A 16,191-nucleotide genomic window follows, 5' to 3' on the forward strand; every position below is an offset into this window, starting at 1 on the left:
CATTAAAGTCGTTTTTAATTTAACCATTAATCATTTAAAAATGAATTAACAATGATCAAGTCTTTGAAGATTAAATACAGCAAAACTAATTATTTCTTTGTGATCTCTCTAGGTTTTTTTGTGAAAATGAGTTATTACTTGCTTCAAAAACATCTTATTCAACTAATAATTCTTAATCAACCTTAACAGTTCTAAAAAAAACTTGTAATAAAAAGACATGCAAAATACCAAACATGATGAGGTGTTGGCTAATGCATGACATTAAAATCACACCTAAAAAAGCTGAAAATGATTTAAACTTTGCTTACATGCAATGTAGGTACTAACGGAATTTTGATGCTGTATCATGTAAAGACCTAGGTTATGTTACGCCACAGCTTGTTGACAGTTTAAATATCCTCAAAATAATTATTAAATTGTCATTTTAATCAAATGGGCAGGCGTGTCAATCCATGTCAAATCACCTGATATTTTGGAAATCATAATTTCCCCCAGAATTCTTTAATGATTATTGTAGTTTATATTGTAGTTAAAGCAAATATCAAGAACAATTTGTTAATAAAGCCCTGTTTCCAATGTAGCCCTTGTAGCGGTCAGACATCGGACATTGTCCGACCCAGACGCAAATATGTCCAAAGACAATCAGTTCTGGCCTGTCATTTTGTCCGGCACTTTCTCTAGCTACATCTTCCCTTTTATAACTTCAAAAAACAGAAATTGAAATATGCAAAAATAACAAGATAATTTAAATATAATCTGTCTCTTTTAATCAATCTTTGTTCCCCATCACTTTTGTTTTGTTTTTATCTGCCATGTGCCACCATGGAAGTTTTTTATAATGTAATAAGCCTCATTTACACTACAAACCAAACACTAATAATTGATATCTTAATAGAATAAGTTATCGAGAGAATTAATTAAAATTTTGCGCATACTTTTGTGCTTTTGTGAAATTTATTTTTGCAAAACCTTATTTTAGCAAAATTTGAGGATAATAAGTTTCTGTGTTTGCATAAATTCACCTTTTTTGACCCTGGTCTAAGTTTATACATGTTATAACAGAAATAATTTGTTTTCGCTGACATTGCAGCTGCAGAAGTACTGTAGAAGAGTCGACAGAAGATTATTTGAACTAATCTAAACACAAAATTAAACCCTTGCAAAATATAAAAAAATTGCTGAATTTTAATTTTTGAAAATTAAATCTCATGAAAATTTGTTCCATTAAAAAAGTAAAAATGTTACAAAATGACCAGAAAGTAATCAAAAGACCAAACTTTTTTCTTAACACTGCATTCTGCTGAAGACATTATCTAAAAACACCTAAAAATATTTTTCAATATTTTTCAATAAAATATTTTGCATGGTGAAGGAAAAACAGATTGAAAGTGTAAAATATCTAGTTTAGTGTTCTAATAAAATATTTTATATTAATTTTTGTAGGTATATTAACTATTGAAATCACACATATAAATTAGTGTGATATGTTGGTTTACCCTTTCGTCGCAGCAGCATCAGCAGTCATGGGGCCATTTGTAACAAATTAGATGTAAATCATTAATTGTTCATTCCACTGGATTCAAAATCTCCACTATTTTCTCGCAGAAACAGAAAGCAGTTGTTGTTGTGCTCTCCTGATATAAACTTCTGGAAGAAGATCATATCTTTTAGCAATTTTTATTGAAGGGTGGCGTCAAGTTAAGATGGAGACAGAAGGAAACTGTTGTTGCCGTATATACTATCTACGAGTTTTCGAATTTTTTAACAAAATATGAAATGAAGTGAAAAAGCATTTGCAAAATCAACGACTTTAGGATGACTTGGAAGGAAACTATGTAAAATTGTTTTTATGTTACATAATGTAATATTTTTGTTTGTTTGTAAGGATTCTCATAGCTAGTCAGAATTTAGAATGTCATATGTTTTTTTGCATTTTATCTGGACAGCGTTGTATTAACATATAAGGTCTCAATGTTGTTTATTTTATTTTTTCACATGCTCTCTCACAAAAGCAAAACTCAGCTTCGGCTTTGGTTTCTCTCTGCATAATCATTTGAAATAAGCTCTCACGTGCAGAGGATTAGAGCTTACATACAAAACCATGTACTTTATAAAAGAAGCCCGTGAGAGATAAAAGATATTTGATAAAATTTCGAAGCATTTAGGAAGTTTGACAATCTCGTACAGATCTGCCTAAAAATCTTCAAAATTTATGTCAGAGGTTGTCTTTATTCTTGATTAGTTTTTTCCCCCTCTTTTGTATTCAATACAAACCAAATTAGAACATGGTGTTCTAATTTGGTTTGAGTTTAACCCCTTTATTCAACATGCAAATGAGGCAACTGGAAACGCAGCAAATTGTATGAACATTATCTAAATCAGTATTATATTGATATATCAGTATTATATTGCCAAAAAAGCGTACACTAAAGTGTTTTTCTCTATATTTACATCTTTAAACCAATTATATACAGATCTGTTTATTATGGTAGCCATTATGATTTAAGAGAAAACACGCCATTTACGCAATCAGCTCCTCATAAATAGGGGCTGTATTTGACAAAATCTTTGTTTATAACTTCAAAACCTGACAAAATGTATAGTTTCCAGGCAATGTTTGCTAAATTACCTTTACTTTAATTCAGATACTTGTAGTTCTTGTTTAATCAATGCTTCTACTTTGAGAGTTTGACTGTGAAACGTTTGTTTCCAGGATTTCTTTTTACAAATTGTATTTATACAGCTCATGTACACATTATTGATATCTAATACATAGTTAGCTAGACAGCTGTACTCTAAAAAGACTTTTTAAATATACCCTAAAAATGTTTTTTATTATGAATGATCCCTGTTAATCTATCTTTTTATCTTTCTTAATATTTTTTTTCAGTTATCAGTTAAATCTCTGCCTGAAGTTATGAAATCTTGCTTTTTATGTATAGCTAACCCGCAAATCGTCTTTATCCCCTTATTACATTTTGCCAGAAGAAAAATAAACTAAAAAATGTTCTTGTGTGGTAATCACCTGCCAAGTTTCCATTTTATTTCAATTCTCCATATGATTTCAACGAATAGAAATTATTGAAAGCTTGTAACACCTTAAAGTCAGAGTGAATGTAGGTGAGGATCTTGGATGTGGGTGGGGATGATTAGAATAGCTCTTCCAGCAGGGCCCGCAGCTCTATTACATACTTTACATATGCTACTTTACATGTGCATTGTTAAACAACACAAATAAATGTAAGACATTAAATCATTGTAAGCTAAAAATCATATAACGTAAGCCGTCATAACAAGTAGTCAGCTAGCTAGAGTTAGCTAGAGGCTAGCTACTAGGTAAATAAATATCAAATAGTCACGTCAATTTTGTCACGCCAGCAGAACAGAAAATACAGAATCTGGAGATAACCCTTTAAAAATGTGCCAGCTATACTTCAAATATATTACTATGCGGATATCGTAATATCCTTGCCATGTTTGCAATTATGATCTGCCTCTTTTTTGAAGATAATTGTGTATGATTCATACCGAACGTAGAAAAATCACAACAAACATTTATTTTCTACTCAAAACATTCGGAACATTCGTTACAAATGCTTCTAGAGTTGAGAGAATATCATTTATAATCAACGTTATTACTTGTGTAAATACTGTACTTGAGTAAATAGTGCCATTAAAATTGGGCTTGCATAAGTTCTTACATGATTTAGATACTTCAGAAAATAAATGTAAAGTAATTCCACTAAGACTAGATTATGCATACGCTAAATTCAATGCACTGAAATTTTCATTATACTAAATTCTTTGTATCAAAGTCTCAGTCCAAGTTTAAAACCCGGTGGATTAACCTGATCCGTCTTCCGGCATTTTGTGAAATAGAACATTAAGATGGTAGAAAAAGTCACGGGTAACCCACACGGTTCCGTAACTAACACTGTTTTACTCCTTGAGTTTTGTTTTGCCACTCGCGTCTGTTGTTGCGACGAAACTTTTTCCAAGATTAAAGTAACCTAGCCTAATTTGCAGTTGTCCCTAACTGGCACTCCTTTCACGTTTTTCCCTTGTCTTTTCTTGAAGGTCAGATAAGACCTCTTATAGGGTTAGCCAGTAGATCCAGCGTAATTTTTCTTATCACCAGGAAATCGCGGTAGTTAGGTGGGACTCATTTTATCAACTCGAATAAAAAAGCTTAGTTAACTAGGCTATTATAGGGTATATCCCTCGATATTTGTGAGGCTAGCAATGTAAAATATGCACATGGTTAATTGATACAGGTTACGAATTTCAGGATTAACCGATTCTTTCAAAATGTTTCGAGTTGTTAATGCCTAGTATTTGCGCTTTGAGGTGATCTGAGTCAACGTTTCGTGTATTCTTTAACAATAATATTATAATTATAATAATAATACTAATAAGAATAATAAAAAAAATTAAAGTGGCTATCCCAGAAAATCACAATAACCTAGAGTTAGTGGATTGTTTCCACTGGGGACCACTAGAACAAAAAAGAAACAAAAAATGATAAACCTTAGGGATCCTCTCCACAATCGTTTCAAAAATAATCGTTTCTCCGTTTTCCATGCTAGCATGGGTTGGACGGGGTATATTAATGACCCTCTTCCAATCTGATCTAGACTGTGTTAGATCTAAACTCAACTTCCTCTGTATCAAGTCTGTCCTTATAACCTCCTGCCAAGTCTTTCTCGGTCTGCCTCTGGGCTTTGCCCCAGGAACACTTTCTTACTCAATTATCCTTTCCATTCTTTCCAAGTGCCCCAGCCAATTCAATCTTCTTATCTGGATAAGATCTTTAATTCTATGGAGACTTAGCCTGCTTCTTAGCTCATCTGAAGTCTTTCTGTCTCTCAGACTGGCGTTACACATCCACCTAACCATTAAATTGCGTGTAATAAACAAAAGATTAATAAAGAAAAAATAGCTTATTATAACTGCGCGTAACTATTGTCAAATAGTGTTAACAAACTGTTCCCAATAGCATATTGCATATGTTATCAACTCTATCAATGTGACACGAAGAGCAATTGTTTAATATTTTTATTAAACAAAAGTTTTGCGTGGAAACTAAATAAAGTAGTGAGAAGGCATTGTTGGTTGCGCGGGTTAAATAAACCTTTTAAGCGATAGAAATTATTATATTTTAACAAAGATTGAAACTTTAATTTTGATAGAAAAGCTTTTTTAGATCGCATTTTAAAAGTTTAAAAACGAAAATCGGCGATAGAAAAGCTTTTTTAGATCGCATTTTAAAAGTTTAAAAACAAAAAACTGCGATAGAAATGTTTTTAGATCGCATTTTGAAAGTTTAAAAACGAAAAACAGCGATAGAAATGTTTTTTTTTAGATCGCATTTTAAAAGTTGAAAATCGAAAAACAGCGATAGAATTGTTTTTTTTAGATTGCATTTTAAAAGTTTAAAAAGGAAAAGCGGTGATAGAAATGTTTTTTTTAGATCGCATTTTAAAAGTTTAATCACGAAGAGTGGCGATAGAAATAATTTTTTAGAAAGTTTAAGAACGAAGAACGGCGAAAGGAAATCTTGGTTAGATAGTTTTTTAAGTATTTAAAATGTTATCAACTCTATCAATGTGACACGGCGAGCCATTGTTTGATAGTTTTATAAAATAAAAGATTTGCGCGAAAACTAAATAGACAGCGAGATGCTTTGTTTAAATCTTTTAGGAGATAGAGCTGTTGCGCGCTAGAAAAAACAAAGACAATGTTTTTAACAATAAAATGTAGCGTGATACTATAAAACGTCAAAAGTTATATTTTTAGATTTTTTCTTTCTTTGGTATTAAAATTTAATTTGTTTTCGAAATCTTATCGCGAAGGGAAAAGTCCCGAACGTAGGGTTTTTCCGTTTGCGTTGCTAAACGTTGCTTTTTATTAAAAGAACTTTTAAAAGTTTTGCATGTTAAAAAATATGTTTCGACGATAAAGAAATATTACTAAAAGTTTTAAAAGTAGCATTAGTTTTATTTAAAATATTTAGATCATTGGATTTGTTGTTTTTTAAAAGAGCTTGTGTTTTTTAAATAAATCGAGATTAAAATCGCGTTTCTATAATTAGTTTCGTTGTTAAAAAAAAAAAAACTCAATGGCCTTCGCGTTTAATTTATTCTCGCGCAGAGTATTGTTTTTAAACAATGTTTCTTGCTATGCTTTTGTTTTTAACACGAAGCAATTATTTTCGCGCAATTTGAAAGGAACTCGCTATCCTATTGTTTGTTTTAATGAAAGCAATTGTTTTTGCAAGTTGAGCGTACGCGTACGCTTACATCTGGACTGTACTGTACATCAATCTATGGCGATGTTTTAGCTTCCTACGATCCTGTTTTTATAATTTGTAAATGATCTATAATGTTTTCGCTTCATACAATCGTGTTTTGATGGTTTTTAAAAAATCTGTGGTGATGTCTTAACTTCATACAATCGTGTTTTGATAATTTTTAAACGATGTACAGTGATGTTTTAGCTTCCAACGATCAGATTTTGATAATATTTAACGATCCACAGCGATGTTTTAGCTTCATACGATCCTTTTGTTTGATGATTGTGGCAGTTTTTGCCAAAAGGAATTTTGAAAGCATCTAATCAGGAGCAGTGTGATGCCTGGCTTTGAAAACTAATATGACATCGTGAATATTCCCTCTCTTTCCCAAGACACATTTTAATAGTTTTATTTATTATACAAGTATTGGAGCAGTGAAAGAATATTCCATTAAGAAAAGCATGAATTGCCCTAAAAGATTATCAGCAGTATATATCAGAATTCTGATATATACTGAGCTCTGCAATGAAGTTAAGTCATAAGTTAGACTAACCCTTGTCATTGCACATTTCTTTTCTGGCAGCAATACTAAAGTAGTGATGATAATATTGCAGTATATTTTAAGTAAATTAAACAACATTTCAACCTGGGTTACATTTTATATAGGTATATTCAATAGAAGTCTACTAGTCAATAAAAGTTTACACAGTATGTTCTGTTTTTAATTACAAGGATGTGTGTGTGTGTGTTTGTGTGTGTGCAAAGTTTTGTAAAATTTGGTGCAAAGTTTTGTAAACATTAGCGATCATCTATAGGATAGAAAGGGCAGGCAGTATTAAATCTTTTTTTTGTTTTTTCCCATTAAATTAGGATTGTTTTAGATATGAATTTCCTTAAATTAATTTTTTTACAGTGCTATAAAATCAGAATTAAGAACATTGTTTTCTCTGAATATCCTTTAGTAACACGTGAATTTTAATCATGTCAGTGTTGGAAAAGAAAGGCAAGGGCAAACTAGATGACACAGTTCCCTTGAAATGTATAATCGAAAGCTTCTTAAACATAGATGGACACACAGTAAGTACAGGCATCTTTGTTTTAGAATACATGATAAATTATAAGTTAATGTCAGTTAACATTGTTGTGTAATCGCATACCATAGAAATGTTGAAAATGAATAGCATAAATGAAGAAAATATAGTTACATTTGTGTCATGGTATTATTACCGTGTTGATTAGAGGCAGTGACTACTGGAATTTAAAAATAAAATAAAATAAAATTTAATTTAAGTTTTATATATAATACAAAAATAATCAGTTTGACAATCTATGTAGTGCCTGATAAAGTTTGCACAATTTACATTGATCACTGGTTAATTTGGAATTAGCCTGTTTAATTTAATTTACACGGAAATTGTATTGTTTTTTAGGAATTTATATTGAAAGTCCAGCGTGGACCAAACATTGAAAATTCTTGGGAGGTAAGATAAGTTTGGAATGTTCAAAGAAAAATATGGTACAATGGTTAATATTTTTTTTAATAATTGAGTGTTGGGTGTTTTAATATAGATGTGGGTCAATAATCTCTCCTGTGTATAGGTAGAAAAACAATGGTACTTGTAGGATTAGTTTACTTTCTTTATTTAGATACAACACAGATACAATGACTTTGCGGCTTTAAATGCTCTTCTCACAGTATGTAGTTGCAAGTTTGTTTTTTTAGTTAAAGTTTTCATTGTTGAAACACAATGTGTTGTTATTAATAAGGTGATTGAAATAGGTGTGATATGGAAGGTTCATTTGGTCTGTACTAGGTTATTGCAGAAGGGAAATAGGTGATGCTGCAAACAATACAGCAAAATTATCAACAAGCCGTTAAAATTTTACTGTGGCATATAAAGAATAATTCTGATTTTTACACAGGCAAATGCAGTTGGATTTGAACTACCACTTCCACCAAAGAAAGCCTTCGGAAACATGGACAGTACTTTTTTGCATGAACGAAGGCTTGGCTTGCAGGTAACCTAACCAACATAAGTGTCATTTGATAGTGTGGGTTTTACTAGTGAATTTATTAATATTTTTTGATTTAATAATAATACTCTTTAAAAATATTATAATAATAACGGATTAGTCTGGGCTGTACCACAAAATAGCGCCCAAGGTCTAAGTGCTGACTGAGCTTGTGAGGTCTGTTTAATGGCTAAGGTCGATATTTATTCATTTTTACCCTATTAAGCAAATACTCGAAATTGTGATCACCATTTTTAGGCTCATGAGTTCCTGAAAAACAAAGTTTGTTTCTTTAGAAATTTATGGATTTAGTGCTGTCCAACAGTTTATTTTGCCATCACTTGGCTGTAAAGAAATTCTTGGATCCTCGTAATTATTCTGAGGAGATTGAAAGTAAGTATTGTACAGTAACTAAAATAGGCAAGGACAGGATCACCACTCAACCTGAGACCTTAAATAAAAATACCTATAATATTCCTTGGGCCTGGAAATTTGTGGATTGTTACCATGATTTGAAGCTGACGGAAATGATCAAAACGTTTTTTCGTATCCGCGAAGTAGATTTCGTTGAAATGATACAGTAACGACAGTAACGATTAGCTTTAAACCGAAAAATAAGTCGAGAACCATTTCATAATTGCCCCAAGTTAGTTGCAAGACCAACTCCAAGACCTTTTTATGACAGTTGATATTACACTTACAATAACAGTTCAACTGAAATTTTTTGCATCTGAATCAAACAAGCTCATTCAAAAACTAAAGTATTTCGTAATGTAATTCCATTTTTGCCTGCCCCCTTGGGTATTCCGGTAATGACAACCTTGAGCCCAGCGCCTTTTTGGCTTTTTGATATAAAAAAAAGTGAAAAATATACCCATTTGAATAATGCTGAAAATTATTTTCTTAAAAAATGTGATTACATTATATGGCTATATATTGTTAATAATAAAACACCATATCACTAACAGCAACAGCACATAGATCAATGAGCATAGATCAATAGATACTGAGCCACAGTAGTTGTATTTTCTAAGTCTAAAGCAACAAAGCTTCATAGTGAAAGTTCCAAAATATACTTCATGTTCAAAATATTCTGGACTTTTCTGATTTTTTCATGCTCTCACAGTGTTTTGAAACGAAACGATTGTTTTCGTCAAATTTCCAGGCCTGTTGCTTTTCAATATTTGTTTTAATATTAAAATACACATGCCTTGGCATTGTTTGGGAAAAAAATTCTAATCTTATAAGTTTTGTAGTCTTATAGTGCAGAGAGATTTTGCACAAAGATCTTGGATTTTCAATCTTGTATTAGCATCTTGTGTCTTTTAGACACTGCACAACAACAGGCTGCCATGTTCTTTAGATCTGATCCTAACTGGGAGCTACAAGAAAATCTTAAAGAGATAGGTACATTAGCTTATGATTTTAGCCTTTGTTTTTAGTCTAGAACTTATAAACATAATCATTTGCTTTGGTATACATAGGTTGGAGAGTTCGAAAAACATTTTTCATTATAAAATCAAAGGGAAGTTCAAAAAATACAAAACATTTGCTGACTTGGGTAAATATACTTTAAATAGTTTGTGAAAACTACTGCTGATCACAACAGTTTTTCGAATGTCATTTCGATACATTAATGGGATTGACCGTCTGATACTATGTAAACAACCATCCCCCCTCTCTAATTTGGTATTATTACCTCACAAAAATAAAGATATTCAATGTTTCTGACATACCAGCTCTCCAAGTGGCTTTTATCTTCTTAACTGTTATGCCTAAAACATGAACCTGTTTTTTAATTTTGACAATGTATGGTCATCATTTACAGTAACAAAAATTCAGTACTCTGCTCAAAAAATTGTCAACAATCAGTGGTCAAAAATCTTAAATAAAAAAATTTTTAATAAATTTTTGAGGACAAATCCTAAATAAAAAAATTTTTAAAAAATTTTTGAGGACAACCTGGAATATTTTTTTATTTTTCTGAATTTGTGTGTTCCCTAGGTGTTCCCTTTGTGTTTCAAATTTGACTAAAATGCAATTTCTGCTGATTAACCAGACCAACTTTTTCCTTCTCGTACCCTTAAGTTTACAGTTATTAAACAATGGCCTAACAAACACCAATTTCATTGAAAGTTTTTAGCATGTCTATTCTGTATTATTCTTATGTCAATTATTTAGGCCGAGCATGGTCCAGATATGGTATTAGACCACGAAACAACTTTACTTGCACTACTGCGACAGATGTCTTCAATACAGGTGTGTAGTAACAGCTGGCTTAGATGTAAACTAAATATGTAAATTAAGCAGATACATCGCTTTAAATGGTGGTCGGTTAGGTCATACATATGCAACTTATCGGCACCTTTGTAATATTCGTGTTGAAAATGTTGGCATTTTAGGTAGAATTCTGGTTTACAGGTAAAGGTTATGTATTATAGGTGGTTGCCCACTATGATCCTAAATTGCATTATTTGATTATGTAACAGCTCTATCCCATTGTTTTTCTTAATTTAATCCTACTAACAAAAAACTGTCTACTTCTTTGAATATTTACATGATAGTAGCCCCTAATGTAATGTAAAATAAGCTGGAAACAAGACTAGCTTTGATTGCAAAGAAAAATTTCCTTTGCCAACATTCACTAAATGGTAGATATACACAGTAAATATTTTGTTATTAAATTCACTGAGGTTAAGAACTGGATCCATTGTGATTTAAACTCAAAAATTTAAATAAACAAGTTAATTCTATCTGGTTGTGGGTCATACATTTTGCATGTATGGTGTATATTTTCTTATACAGTATAAGTATGATTAAGATTGGCCTTGTTCATCGTTTTAGCACCCATTTATATATCCGGTTACATATGCATCTTGTACAGAAAAGGGATCAACAATTGTGCGTCCCTTTTATCCAACAGGCTCACTGAGAGATGTGATATGCAAGGTAATTTTTTTTAAATTATTATCCACATTTTAATTATAACTTTAAACAAAATATTATTTTGATCGATTTGGTCCTCCTAAAAGCCATTTTTATACTTTTTTATACATTACTTTTCGTTCAGGTATTAGGATAGCCAGCAGTAAAAAAATCACAAAACATGGAAAAACACTTTTTTAATATTTTGATGGAACAATTGGAATAGTTATGGAAAACTTATTATGTTCAGGGTAAACTTGGGAAATTTATAAATTAAAATTTTTAAGTTTTTAAGATATTTTTGATACATGTTAGAAATATTTTTGTCTTATTTTAACTATGAGAGGTGTAACTTTTGCTGTTAAAGGTCATTATTTTTTGAATGCAAAATATTTTAAGTAAAATGCAACACCCTTAAAGTTTATCCTTACTGCTGACTCTTACGCTTAGGGAAAACCTGTTCATCCACGATTGAAAAAATACGGCAACCGAAAAGCACGAATACCATTAGGATTTTCAGATATAAAAAGAATTGGTCGTCAAGTGTTAGAAGCATTAAGGTTTTTGCGTGATAAAGGATGGCCATATGGTAATTTTTTTATACTTTTTTAACTTTTTCTTATTTTAAGTTTTTTTGACTGCTTTGTACTAGCAGAAATCTTGTTCTTTAGATAACATTTATTTGTCAGTGTTTTAATTTTTTTTTTAAAACATGTGCATGATTTAAAGTTTACTTTCTGCGAAAAAGCAGTTGGATTCATATGAAAGAGCTTGAAAAATTGTCTATGGATCATTTTATTTTTTGGAAACAATCTTGGTCTGTTCCCAATATTTTTTACGCTAAAGTTTTAATAATTATGCTTAATAATACATGACATCATGTATTTGATCTAAGGGTTTATTATTTATGTAGTGATATAAGTATGTTTTTACCTATCCAATTTGACTTTGAACAAATATATATAAATAAAATTATTTGTTTATTAAACCTTTTACTCCAATAAAGTATTTTTTAAAAGATAAACAACTTGTAATGGAGGTAGACAACCTCTAGAGTTCTTTCGTGTGAAAGGTTAACAATCTAAACAATGTAGCTAATCATGCCTAAAAAGCATAGCATTTTTAAATTTGTTATCATAATGATGTCATAACAAGCTGTCTATAAAGTAGAATTTGTTGATTTATCACTTAAGGTCTATCAGGGGAAAGTTGTTTTTGATGAGTGTGTTTGCTGTTATTTTTCCAAAGCATGCATTCTTAATATTTTGCATGTATATTGTAGGCCACCTACATGCTGGCAATGTCATCATAGAAGGAGAAAATTGCAAGTATGTATATATTTGAAGTATAAGAATGTCATCATTGACACAATGTGTCTAATCAAGTTAATGTCATCTATTGCAACAAACGTTTAAAGCAAATATAGGCTTTGAAACTTTTTCCTGTAGTTATTATTTAAATTAATTTGTATTTTTCTGATTCCAGATTGTTGGATATTGAAAATGGCATCTTAGGTGTACCAAGTCTTTATCGATCATTTTTAATTGAACACAAGTCTGTAAAGGTAAGGTATATGTAATGTGGTCTATTTGGACAATGTGTGGCAGGCATTTTTCATGTATATAATTATCTATATTATAACGCTTGTGCGACCGTCCGTCTTTCTGTGAGTGAAGATATATATACTAGGGTTAATTGAAAACAACATTGTAAATTTGTGTATTTTTGTACGTATTTCAACTCTATGTTGGCAATAATACCTAAACATTATAACAGACTAATCACAAAGCATTGTGTACATTTTCTCATGTCAACATTGCAGAGAAATTGGAAACTAAAGTTGAATTAGTTTCTTTTTAGGATTTAGAATCTGTTGATGTTTATTGTTTCGGTCATTTAATGTATGAAATAACATTTGGTGATCCTCTTGATAAACTGTACATCGATGAATTTCCAGAAAATTGTCCGCCAATTATACGTATGTCATCTCTTGCATTTCTTTTATACCTTTAACGTTTTCAATTATTAATTGTGTTTTTAAATTCTTTTTAGAACCAATTCTTCACTCGATATTAAGCTCATCAGCAATAAAATCAGGCTTACCAACATTGGACGATCTCGTTGCTAATCCGTTAGTTTATTATGTTTTTATGATTCAAGAATTCTTTGCAAAGAAAGTAAGCAGCAGTGTGTTTGTGGTGCAGACTGTTTCGCTTCGTTTGATTACCTGCCAGGGATAGCTGTGTTATAACTTGCTTGTCTTCAACATATATTTGCGTGTTAGTTAGTCTCTGCTTGACGAGTTGCGTAACATTAAAAGTAAGCATCACTAGAATATTTTACCTGCTTTTTATGGTATATTTTGAAGACAGTACTGTTGCATCTTTATCACTGCTTAAAGATTTCCCATAGTATCCGTATGACTCTCTAAAAAATTTACGCTTTAATCTTACCCCTTTCAGGTTTTTTGCAGATGTTACTGTGAGATATGATGAGAAACCTTCATTTAAGGTATGCAGTCTTACTGATCCTGTTTGTAATGTTATCAAAACATAAATAAACACCAGATAGAATATACCAAATGAGGCCCTTATTATATGTATTGAAAGACATTGAAATAATTATAACATCTTTTACTTGAATTTATGAAGAAAAAAATAGTTGAATTAAGTATGTGATTTAAGATCTGCTGAAAAGATTTCGCTTTCACATCAGCGAAAGTCAATTTAATTTTTAACTTTTCAATTAGTTCATTGTTACAACTGACACAGTTATGTGATCTTATATTTACACTAGGTTAATAAACTTAAAGATTCCTTAAAGCTGGCTAAAGATGCTATTGAAGCCAGACTTAAAGACGAACAAAAAAAGGTATAGGACCCTGCCTAGTTTAGTTCACAAGTAAAGTGGACTACAAATTATTGGGATGATCTTATTTTTGCATATTTAGTTAAGAAAATTTTACAGACTATCAAAAGCTCGCTCAGATCTACTGTCTGAAGAAGAAAAAAAGAAAAGGAAAAAGTCAAATAAGAAGGTATTACAGAAGTTCGTTAGCTATCTGGATTATGCAAGCGGCCAGTACAGGTTTTTACAAATTCAATTGGCTATGTGTTCTTGATGATGGACACTCTATGGATCAGTATTGCCTGTCGTCAAAAATTGGCAGCCTAAAATATTTAAGTAGAATTGATAATAATTGTACATCTGATTTATAACAAAAAAAATATCACATTACTCCCAAAGCAAACGTTTCTATTCAACCTGAATATATTCCACGATCAGAAGTCTTATTAACATAGTGCACTTAACCCATTTTGTCAATGAAGACCTCTGATGAGATATCCAGTTTAAGTTGAAATACTATATACAGGATGATGAATTTATAACGTAAATACGATTAGCCCGTACTTTGCCAAAAATTTCATATTTGTTATAATTGAAGCTACTACCAATTATCATTGTTATTTCTTAGAAAACTTCAACCACGACAACAGATAGCAGACCAAAATCACCTCCTACCACAAAAGGTATCACAATAGCAAGTGTTTTTGTTGTTGATGTTTTACACTTAAATACTTTTTTATTTTGTTTCTGCTTTACTAGTTTCAAAGTCAACAAAATCTTCTTCAGCAGCTGCACCTGCAGCCCCTCCACCTCCAGCCGCTGCCCCTCCACCAGCATCTGTGCAGACATCAAAACCACCACCCTCGAGTGCTGGCAGAGGAGCTTTGTTGTCATCTATATCAGATTTTTCGAAAGCTGGCTTAAAGAAATGTGAAACTAACGATCGAAGTAAACCCAAGGTGTAACCATGGGTTGTTTATATACTGGCTGCTTGCTTTCTTATGTATTCGAATTGTAAAAAAAATTATTTCAGATTTTATTTTATACTATTACTTTATATACTATATACTATACTTATACTTTTTTTGTCAGACTTTTCTCGGTTTAATAAGTTTTAAAAGCCCATACCCACGTTTTGTTTTTCATAACCAAGATTGGTGGTATTTGCTTAATTTCTCATTTAATGTGATATTTAACATGTAGTTTCACTGTAGAAAGAATGCATAAAGTAGGCGGTTATGAAATTTCTCAGAGAATTATATACTGTACATGTGATCATGTTTTGTTACACCACGTATTTGCACTACACAAGACCCAAGAAAGTACATTGAATATATCTGCCAGTTGCTTAGGTCATATGAAAGAAGAAGGAGCATATAGAAGTCTTGTGTCAGTTATTTGTTGTCAAGTTTTATATTTTTTACACTATGTATATAAGAAAAATGGAAAATTATTATCGTAATAATCCGAAATCCCTACATTTTCTTTATAACTCTTTAAAATTAAACTACCATGTTCAGCGAAAAAATTTTTGTTGTTATTATTATTATTTTTTACTTATCCTTACGTTTTTAAAAAAAATGAATCTTTTAGCAAAAATGACCTAATATGGTTTGCAAGTTTAATATGCAAGTTAAATGATTTTATATTTTATTTCACACCGTTTTTTGGTTATTAAATTACAAGATTGAATACGTCTATAAAGAATATTCAATGTTGAAACTGATACATTGTCTTTTTTTCTTTCATTTTGACTTTATAAATACCCCTTATTTCTCCTAACTTATTTTATTTGTGTCTTTCACTGATACATTGTGTTTAATCCATAAGGTAGACTATAGTGGTACGTTATGATCTGACTCAAGCTATGCTCCTCTATTAAGTTTAAATTTTCTTTTCTTTACTATTTTCATAACATTATGCCATGCTCTCTAATGCTGCATAAATAGTTATTACTTTCATTTTCTTTGTTTATGTTGTATGGCTGATTTATGTTCAAGTGCACAACGACAAATCTTTTTTTAAATTTCTTAATCTAAATATACTTTCCTACAAATTATGTGCTTCTGTGGATATTTTGTTTCCTAATAACGGCTTGAACTAAAATCTTGTGG

At 31.1% G+C, this 16,191-nt stretch overlaps 1 protein-coding gene across 1 annotated transcript; it reads left to right on the forward strand.

Annotated features, from left to right (window-relative positions):
* The first annotated feature begins 7,019 nt into the window (after window positions 1–7,019).
* On the forward strand, window positions 7,020–16,136 carry LOC130625360 (PX domain-containing protein kinase-like protein). Its single transcript, XM_057440441.1, has 19 exons — window positions 7,020–7,369; window positions 7,723–7,773; window positions 7,940–7,987; window positions 8,216–8,311; window positions 8,602–8,698; window positions 9,635–9,712; window positions 9,790–9,866; window positions 10,487–10,564; window positions 11,150–11,254; window positions 11,681–11,819; window positions 12,513–12,558; window positions 12,716–12,794; window positions 13,091–13,208; window positions 13,283–13,361; window positions 13,693–13,741; window positions 14,027–14,101; window positions 14,181–14,267; window positions 14,706–14,760; window positions 14,837–16,136. The coding sequence occupies exons 1-19, from the start codon at window positions 7,274–7,276 to the stop codon at window positions 15,040–15,042; spliced, it is 1,659 nt and encodes a 552-aa protein (XP_057296424.1). The 5' UTR covers window positions 7,020–7,273; the 3' UTR covers window positions 15,043–16,136.
* Window positions 16,137–16,191: the final 55 nt, after the last annotated feature.

Source organism: Hydractinia symbiolongicarpus, chromosome 14 (genome assembly GCF_029227915.1).
Source record: "Hydractinia symbiolongicarpus strain clone_291-10 chromosome 14, HSymV2.1, whole genome shotgun sequence".
Classification (NCBI taxonomy): Eukaryota; Metazoa; Cnidaria; class Hydrozoa; order Anthoathecata; family Hydractiniidae; genus Hydractinia; species Hydractinia symbiolongicarpus.

Coding starts and splice junctions, on each gene's coding strand:
- LOC130625360 (XM_057440441.1), top strand. CDS start 7,274: ATGTCAGTGTTGGAAAAGAAAGGCAAGGGCAAACTAGATGACACAGTT. Junction 7,370..7,722: donor TAAACATAGATGGACACACA/GTAAGTACAGGC, acceptor ATTGTTTTTTAG/GAATTTATATTGAAAGTCCA. Junction 8,312..8,601: donor AACGAAGGCTTGGCTTGCAG/GTAACCTAACCA, acceptor TTGTTTCTTTAG/AAATTTATGGATTTAGTGCT.